This window comes from Ursus maritimus, unplaced genomic scaffold, assembly GCF_017311325.1.
Source record: "Ursus maritimus isolate PB19 unplaced genomic scaffold, ASM1731132v1 scaffold_1, whole genome shotgun sequence".
Lineage (NCBI taxonomy): Eukaryota > Metazoa > Chordata > Mammalia > Carnivora > Ursidae > Ursus > Ursus maritimus.
The window spans coordinates 82033748-82043408 of NW_024423343.1; the positions used below are offsets into that span (position 1 = coordinate 82033748).

General features: G+C 35.6%; 1 protein-coding gene across 1 annotated transcript; it reads left to right on the forward strand.

Annotated features, from left to right (window-relative positions):
- Positions 1-8119: 8119 nt before the first annotated feature.
- On the forward strand, positions 8120-9025 carry LOC103667722 (60S ribosomal protein L28-like). The gene has a single exon (XM_040637780.1). The coding sequence runs from the start codon at positions 8531-8533 to the stop codon at positions 8951-8953; it is 423 nt and encodes a 140-aa protein (XP_040493714.1). The 5' UTR covers positions 8120-8530; the 3' UTR covers positions 8954-9025.
- The last annotated feature ends 636 nt before the right edge of the window (positions 9026-9661 follow it).

The window sequence follows — 9661 nt, forward strand, 5'->3', positions numbered from 1 at the left end:
TCTTTAATAGGTACAACAAAAACGCTTTAATAATACTTGAAGAAAATTATGTATTTGCTAGGAGTACAACAGTTTCAGATTTTCTATCCAATTAATAAGTTGTTAATTAACTCCTTTCCCAAACAATGCGCACTTTAAGTTAACATCTGCCCGTGGAATACTCTGTCTATTGTGCTTCACTTTTTGGACGGATATTGCAGTTTTGCCAATGATACTTTGTATTTTTTTATTAAGAAAATTCAAGTTTACTCTTCCTTACTACAGCTCCAATATTTTCATCATTAAAATAAAAGAAGGCTTAATCTCATACCTTGGGAAGGGAATGAAGATGTCAATAGATGATTACATCATGTTTGGCAGTTAACACTTCAGGTTTCCACATTTCAAGGGCAAATTGTTTTTGGACAGCTCTAGGGTGTCTATAAAATTTGACCGACTATTTCAACCCAAGAAGAAAAAACTTACTCATTAAAAATAATACTAATAATTTTGGTCTAAGTGTATATGTTGTAAACCACTTGGATTTGAGGAGAAGTAAAAGAATGCTTTATTTCCCGTATCAAGTCTTTAAAATCATGCTTTATCCAAGTGCCGGTAAAAATGTTATCTTGTCATTTATTTTGCCATTCATTTATTAAGCCAATATTTATTGGATGCTAATATTCATTGAGTATGCCATGCACTGAGTCTCTGAACATTAAAAAGAAGAGAGGTTGTGTTGTCATAGGTGTTGTTTTCCCTGACGGTGGTGTTTTGGTTTCAGCAGACTGGTTGATTTTCTCTTTGTCCATAGAGCAGACATGGGCACTCTGTCCAGGTCCTTTTCTCTGTTACACATGACTGTGACACTATCTTTCTGACTGACACAAACATAATCCAAAAACAAAATAAAAAATCAACAAAAGAATGATTCTTTATATTAAAATTTAACGAGGAACTTCTCCCTAATGTGTTCCCCTTATCCCACCTCCAAAAATCCCTTTCTCTTCCATATCCATGCAGGAAATCTGTGTGTTTTCTAGTTCATAGGTGTTGGGAATATTCTTTCCAAGTATTTTCTTCTCTGGATCCAGAAATTAGAGAATAGCTTTTGATCCTAAATTATTCTGCTGCTCCCAATCCGCCTCCTCAGTTCTTGGCTCCCCTGGTAAATATCAAGAATTTACCTGTCTCTCTTACTACCTGACCACCTACCTGCCTGTACCTGCCCACACAGCTGCACTGGAAGCTCCTTTTCCAGCAGCTAAGGGTCAAAACAGGAAGCACAGAAATAGGGCTTATGGCAGACATACAGAGAGAAATATGAGGAGACCAGGAATATTATGAAGGTCAGTGATGTAATAGGAACATAACTTTGTGATGCTTTCAACTCTTGCCCCAGAATAAATTATGGTTTGAGTGAATTCAAACATATCAGCATATGAAACCTATTTCTTTTCTTTTCTCTTTTTTTTAATCAACTGGTAGTTCTCACTCCCCACTTGAGCCCTAAGAATATTTTGTACCTTTATTTTAAAACTTACAAATTTTGTCATGTGTGTGTGTGTGTATATATATGTGTGTATATATATATATGCTATTTTCGGAGGTGTCTTATCACACTACTCAGCTATCCTTGAAGCCCTATTAAAATTAAAAAAAAATTTTTTTAAAGCATGCTGTGTCCCAAACTATAGTAAAATTAAATGGTTTGGAGAAATAACCTGACTTCCCCCCTCTTCCTGTCCTCTGATCTCCCACGAGTAACTACAATTGGTCAAACCTTACTAAAAGAGCAGTGGACAAGAGAGCCTGGGAAGTACAGTTTGCAGGGATCAGCCACTCTGCTTATAGGACAGAGCAGGAGAGAGCACAAAATAGATATAAGAATGACAGGCACTATTTTGCAAATAATAGCTTCTTATTAATGACAGATATTAGATACAAGGGAATATTACTGAAATCGAATGCACATGGATTTTCTTACCAGTACTTCAGTACTCTTCAGTACTCTAAAGAATAGTCAGCTTGAGCATGGGGATATCTTCCTGAAATGCATATCGGATTATATCACACCTCTCATTTTAACACCCTTCAATTCCTTCTCATGCTTTATAATATAAAGCTTGGTTTATACAGTTTATCACACAGACCTTTGTGCTCTGTGCCCCTTTCACCTCTAGCACCTCCTTCTGGCCACCAAAATATACCTCCTGGCCCAACCAAAACTAATCACTTGTAATTTTAGAATGCTTCCGGCTTTTGCAGACATGATTTTAGAATGCTTGAGATGCTTAACCTCTCCCAACCCACGACCAACATAGCCATCACTATGGCATTCCCCCCCCCCCATTACAATAACCTCATGTAATCTTTATGGCCCTGCTATGACTTAGGGGTCTTTTTGTATTCCTCTTGAACTCTAGGTATACCTCCATCAATACACTCACTGTTACAGTGAATCCCTGCAGGATATTAAGTATGTGAAAGTTGAGGACTACACCTTCTTAATTTTGAACCACTAATGCTCATCACATTACAGGAAAACAATAAGAGACTGCTGAATTACTGAACGAATGAATGAGTAATCTCTTCTTTGACCCCATTAGCTAACAGTACATTCACTTTATACATCCTATAGCTATAAAGACACTCAACAAATGAAGCAAAATTCCACTCTGTTTTCTTTAATGTAAATGGAAGCTCTTCCTTAAAGATATTTTAAACAGTAATTAAAATATCTTACAATGGTCTCCTCTTGATAAAAATAGAATCAGTCCATTTCCTTTTCATTGAGCATTCTCTTTTAATGTACTCCTCTCCTTCTTTCCATGAGCATTGCTACTCTTCGCTGTCTAAGGCTTTACACAGCTGTGTCCTGAATTTGAATTTCCCTTGATGACCCTGTTCCTTTAATGTTGCTGTTCTTGTTTGTTTTCAGAATAATTTATGTTTCACACTTAATTTGCATGTTTTTTTTCTAACTTCATAAGTTTGAACAAGAGTATAGTTTTCTGGTCTCATATGACAACTCAGCAGGATATCATACTGTACAAAATATGTTCTGTTTTATTTTGTTTCTTCCCTGATCAAGTGCAAAAGATATTTGCCCTGGGTAACTATCTCTTTATTATTATTATTATATATTACACAACTAATAGCAAGGGAATCCCTAGGTAAGATGGTAGAAAAAGAAAGGAAGGAAGGGAGGGAGGGTGGGAGGGAGGTGGTGAGGAAGGGAGGAAGGGAGAGGTAGGGGAGGGCCAAAACAAATAATGTGTCTTCCCATTTGTGTTTACTTACCGTTTTTGACCATAAAAACCCTCACAGAAAAACCTTTAATAATGTTACCACAAAGCTTCAGAAATTAATTGAAATCAGGATCCCTGAGAGGATAGATATACAATAGATTTGTCTAAGGGCTGATACAGTGAGTAAAGTCAGGGTATATTAAAGTCTTAGCTTCTAGATGACTAATGATAATATAAAAGGCTATCAGGAAAAGTAGAAGGGTATTCAATTTGTGTGACTGATACAATTGAGCCAGACCCAGAGATAGATTTCTTCAGCTGTTTTAAAATATTCTATGAAAAGCTGACAATCATTTTTGATATCTCTATTTGCTTTGGCAGGGCATAAATCGTACATTATGTGTGTATTATTTTGTTGTCATTTCAATTTTTTATTTAAATTCTAGTTAGTTAACATATAGTGTAATATTAGTTTCAGGAGTAGAGTTTAGTGACGGAGGGAACTTGTTCTGATGTGCACTGGGTGTTAAATGTATGTATTATTTTTAATGGAAGATTTTCAAACACGTGCAAAAGTATAAAGGATGATATAATGATCATTTGGATATCCATCCTCCAAACTGAACAGCTACCAACTATTGGTCAATAGTCTCAATGCATCCCCATTTTCCCACTTCCACTGTCATTGGTAGTGTTACCTATCTGGAGTGTCTTATTTATATTTAATTTAATTTTAATTTTAATTTTATTTTTTTGAGGGAAAACCGAATGGGAAGTCATCAGAGAGGGAGAAAAACCATGAGTGACTCTTAACTATAGTAAACAAATTGAGGGTTGCTGGAGGGGAGGTGGATGGGAGAATGGGGTAACTGGGTGATGGGCATTAAGGAGGGCATGTGATATGATGAGCACTGGATGTTATATGCAGCTGTTAAATTATTGAACACTACATCTGAAACTAGTGATGTGCTATATGTTGGCTAATTGAATTTAAATTAAAAATAAATAAATAAATAACAATATCCAGAGTGTTTTAAAGCAAATTCCAGACATCATATAATTTTACCCATAAGTTCAATATAAATTTCTAGAAGATAGGGACCATTTTCAACAACCACAATGCCACCAAGCATCTAAAATAATTAAGCAATTACTTCCTAATGTCATCATTATCTAGTCCACACTTAATTTTCCCTGCACTCTTTCTTAGATTGTGTGTTCAAATCAGAATACAGTCAAAGAAACTGGGTTGTTTTTCATGTTGATTTTCTTATACTTGGGGTGTGATTACTTCCTTCTATTGTCACTTAACCTCTTCCTTATTTCCAGGTTTCCTACATACAGGTGGATAGAGATTGAATTTTAAATAGAGTCACATTAATATTTTCAGTGGTGTTTGTGAGGCAACAACACTTCATGGCTGGTGCTGTGTGTTCCCTATTGTACCACAGTGGATTCACTTAATATTCAGTCGTACCTGTTTATACAATATCTGTTTGTACTGTTTTTTGTTTTTTGTTTAGTGATAAACTGATGTTCAGTGAAGTCTTATCAATGGATTCCGGTGCTGTCAGCCTGATACATCCATTATAAAATTCTCCGTCAAAATATTCATGCAAGTTTGGGTGTAAGTATTACATACATAATTATTTTATTGGAGGTTGCAAAAAGTGATTTTAAAAATGCTTTCTTTCCTTGTGAATTCTTTTTCCTCTTATGATAAAAATCTTGGTTTCTTTGAAACACATTTTAGGGTAAACTGGAATAAACCTGATGGGCATCCATATTGGGGTTTAGTAAAAACATTTAATTATATTTTTCTTTTTTTTTTAGTTTAATAGTATTTTTATTATATTATGTTAGTCACCATATATTTTTATGTTATATACACATTATAAGAACAAATTCAAAACATTTTGGGATATATTAAATATTGAATTTTTAAAACATTTGGGTAAAATCTTGTATTTATGAGAAAGTCGAACTTGTTCCTATAGCTTTAAACTTTTTTTTTGAGTTGAAGAAAACTGTAGAAACACATAAAACCCTAAGCAATACTAAATAGAGGTCTCATGTTCCCTTTACTCAGTTTTTCCCAACGGTATCATCTTGCAAAACTACAGTATCATATCACAATCAGGATACTGACACTGATACAGCCAAGATACAGGACATTCCTATCACTACAAGAATTACTAAAGTTTCTCTTTATAGTTTTGCTCCCCTCGTTCTTACACTATGGAAACCACCAATATGTTCTCTAGTTACACAATTTTGTCATTTCAATAATATTACATAAAGGGAATAATTCAGCATGTAACCTTTTGGAAACATCCTTTTTCATTCAGTTAAATTCTCTGAGATTCATCCAAGTTGTTCTGTGTGTCAATAGTTTATTCATTTTTAACTCCTGAGTAGTATTCCATGCACATCAGCCTGTTTAACTATTCACCCACAGAAAGACAACTTGGTTGTTTCTAGTATGTGGCTATTATGAATAAAGATGCTGTGAACATTTGTATGGAGGTTTTTGTGTGAGTATAAGTTTTTATTTCTCTGGGATAAATGCCCATAAGTGCAATTACTAGGTTGTACGGTGCTTGGATGTTAAATTTCCTTCAGAACCTGCCAAACCCTTTTTATGAACGTCTGTACCATTTTACATTCCCATCAACAATGTATGAGTGATCCAATTTATCCTCATCTTCATAAGCATTTGGTTTTACCACTATTTTCTATTTTAGTCATTCTGGGAGGAGTATAGTGATATCTTATATTTTTAATTTGCTTTTCTCTAATGGCTAATTATGTTGAATATTACTGAACACATTTATTTGTTCTCTCTTCATATCCTTTTCAGTGCAATGTTTGATCTTTTGCCTATTTTCTAATTGGATTGCTTATTTTTTTACTATTGAATTTTGAGAGTTCTTTACATGTTATAGATATTATTCTTTTGTAAGTATTTTTTCCAAGTCTGTAGCTTGTCTTTTTGTCCTTTCAAAAGTATCTTTCACAGAGCAAAATTTTCTATTTTGATCAAATGTAATTAATTCATTTTCCCTTCTATAAATCATGCTTTTAGATCCCAACTATTTTCTGTATTTTTTCTAAAAGTTTTATAATTTTATATTTCACATTTAAGTCAATGATGCATTTTGAGATCATTTTTATCTAAGATGTGAGGTTTAAGTAAAAGTTATATTTCTGTTGATAGATGTCAAATTAGTCTAGCATCTTCAGCTAAAAATGCTGTCCTTCTTCCTTTGAGTTGCTTTTGCATCTTTGTAAAAAGTCAGTTGAACATATTTATGTGATCTACCTATTGGCTCCTTATTGTGTCCCATTGACCTGTGTATATCTATCTATGCCACACAGTCTTCAATACTTTAGCTGTATAATAAGTTTTGAAATTGGGTAGACTGATTCCTCCCTTTTTATTCTTCTTTTAAATTATGTTAACTGGGGTGCCTGGGTGCCTCAGTCAGTTAAGCATCTGCCTTTGATCAGGTCATGATCTCAGAGTCCTGGGATCGAGTCCCACATCAGGCTCCCTGCTGACAGGAAGCCTGCTTCTCCCTTTCCTCCCTGCTCATGCTTTCTCTCTTGCTTGCTATCTCTCTGTCTCTCAAATTAGTAAATAAAATCTTTTTAAAAAAATTATGCTAACCACTGTAGTTCCTTTACATTTTCATATGACTTTTACAATAATCTTCTCTATGTCCACAATTTTGTTGTTATTTTAATTAAAAATGCATTTAGGGCACCTGAGTGGCCCAGTCGGTTAAGCATCTGCCTTCAGCTCAAGTCATGATCTCAAGGTCTTGGGATCGAGTCCCACACTGGGCTCCCTGCTCGGGGGGAACCTGCTTCTCCCTCTCTCCCTCCTCCCTGGTTGTGCTCTCTCTCTCTCTCAATCTCAATCAAATCAATAAAACCTAAAAAAAAAAAAAATCCATTTAACCTAGATGTCAATTTAAGGACAATTGAAATCTTCACTATGTCAAATCTTCCAAACCTTGAACAGAATATATCTATTTATTTAGATCTTCTTTAATTGATTTCATCAGCATGTTGTATTTTTCAGCATGTAAGTCCTACACATATTGTTTTAGGTTCAGACCTAATCATTTCTCTTAAACAATCTTAAGTGGGATTGAATTTTAATCTTTTTTTCTATGTGTTTATCATCAACATATAGAAAGACAATTACTTTTTTGGTATTTATTTTGTATCCTGCAAGCTTGCTGAATTGACTTATTTTCCAGGAATTTTTAGTAGAATCCTTGGGATTTTTGTGTAGACAATCACGTCATCTGCAAATCCTTTCTAATCTGTATATTTATTTCCTTTGCTCATCTGACTTCCAGAACCATGCTGAATATATAAGAGCAGATAACTTTGCCTTCTTTTTCTTTTTTAGATTTTATTTTATTTTATTTTTTTATTTATTTGACAGAGAGACAGCCAGTGAGAGAGGGAACACAGCAGGGGGAGTGTGAGAGGAAGAAGCAGGCTCCTAGTGGAGGAGTCTGATGTGGGGCTCGATCCCACAACGCTGGGATCACGCCCTGAGCTGAAGGCAGAGGCTTAACGACTGCGCCACCCAGGCGCCCCATAACTTTGCCTTCTTAATCGTAGGGGGAAAGCATTCAAATTCTTTACCATTAAGTATTGGCTGTAGGCTTTTTATAGATGCTCTTTATCAAGTTGAGGAGGTTTCCCTCTTCTCCATTTTTTCCGAGAATTTTCATTATGAATTGTGTTGAATTTTGGTCAAACGCATTTTCTGTATCAATTGATATCATATGGTTTTTCTTTTCTTTAGCTTGTTAATATGGTGGATCATATAATAGCTTTTGAGGACTGAACCAATCTTGTATCACCGTAATAAACCGCACTTGGCCATGGCATATAATTCTTCATATATATTACCTAATTCTATTTGCTAATATGTTACAGATTTTTGTGTCTAATTTCATGAGGGATATCAGACTATAGTTTTCTTTTTCTTTACTGTCTTTATATAGTTTTAGTATCAGTGTAATACTAGCTCCATAAAGTGAATTTAGATGTATTCCCTTGTCTTCTCTTTTCTGGAAGAGACTGCATAATTTGTTCTAGTTCTTTCTTAAAAGTTCAATGGAATTTCCCAGTAAAACGACTTGGGCCTGGTGATTTCTTTTTCATGAGTTTTTAAATTATGAATTCAATTTTCTTAATAGTTGCAGGACTANGGGTCTCTTTCCCTCTCTGGCCACAGTAGAGAAAGGAGCTGCCGCCAAGTCCGCCCACCTACAATGGATGGTTGCGCGAACTGCTCCAGCTTCCTGATTAAGAGGAACAAGAAGTCAAACAGTACTGAGCCCAGTAACCTGAAGGCTCGCAACTCATTCCGCTACAACAAGCTGATTCACTGCAAGACTGTGGGCGTGGCGCCAGTGGCCCACGGCAGAGCTGTAGTGGTGGTCATGAAGTGGAGATGGGGGCCGCGGAAACCCGCCACCTCCTACATATGGACCAGCAGCAGCAAGTATGCACCGGCTACCCTCAGCAGTATCAGGCGCATGATCCGCAAGAGCAAGTACTGCCCAGACCTGTGGATGGCTGCCATTCACATAGCCAGCGCCATCCTGCACAGTCAGAAGCCTGTGATGGAGAAGAGGAAGCAGCCCGCCCCACCAGGAGCCCCTGAGCACCTGCCCCCACCTCCAAAGCAATAAAGATATCAACCACGGGGGGTGGGGGGGCATAGTTGCAGAACTATTTAAATTATCTATTTCATATTTAGTTATTTGTGGTCATTAGTGCTTTTCATGAAATTGATCCATTTCATCTAAGCCCTTAAGTTTATCTGAGTAATTTACAGTATTCGACTATTTTCCTTTTTATGTCTGCAGGATCTACAGTGATATCCCCTGTTTACTATTAATATTGATAATTTGTGCCTTCTCTTTTTTTATCAATTGGTGAATTTTATTGATTTTTACAAAAAAAGGTTTGTTTTATTGTTTTTCTCCTTCCCATTTTATTTATTTCTGTCCTTATATCCTTCTGTCTGCTTGCTTTATGTTTATTTTTACTTTTCTTTTTCTACATTCTTAAAGTAGGAGTTGAAATTATTGTTTTGAGACTTACTCTTCTTTCTCACGTATTTAATGCTGTAAATTTCCTTCTTGGTACTGATCTAGCTGTGTCACACACATTTTGGTATGTTCTATTTTCATTTTCATTCAATCCAATATATTTTTTATTTTCCTTCAGACTGTTTCTTTGACCCATAACTTATTCACAAATGTTTCAAGTAGCTCAAGGCTGAAAGGTATCCTACTTCCCCTGTCTTCCAGGACTCTAATGACAAGAATGTTAGATCTTCAGGTATAATCCAGAGATCTATTAATTGTCTTTTCTCATTCTGTTTGAGATTGGCC

Coding starts and splice junctions, on each gene's coding strand:
- LOC103667722 (XM_040637780.1), top strand. CDS start 8,531: ATGGATGGTTGCGCGAACTGCTCCAGCTTCCTGATTAAGAGGAACAAG.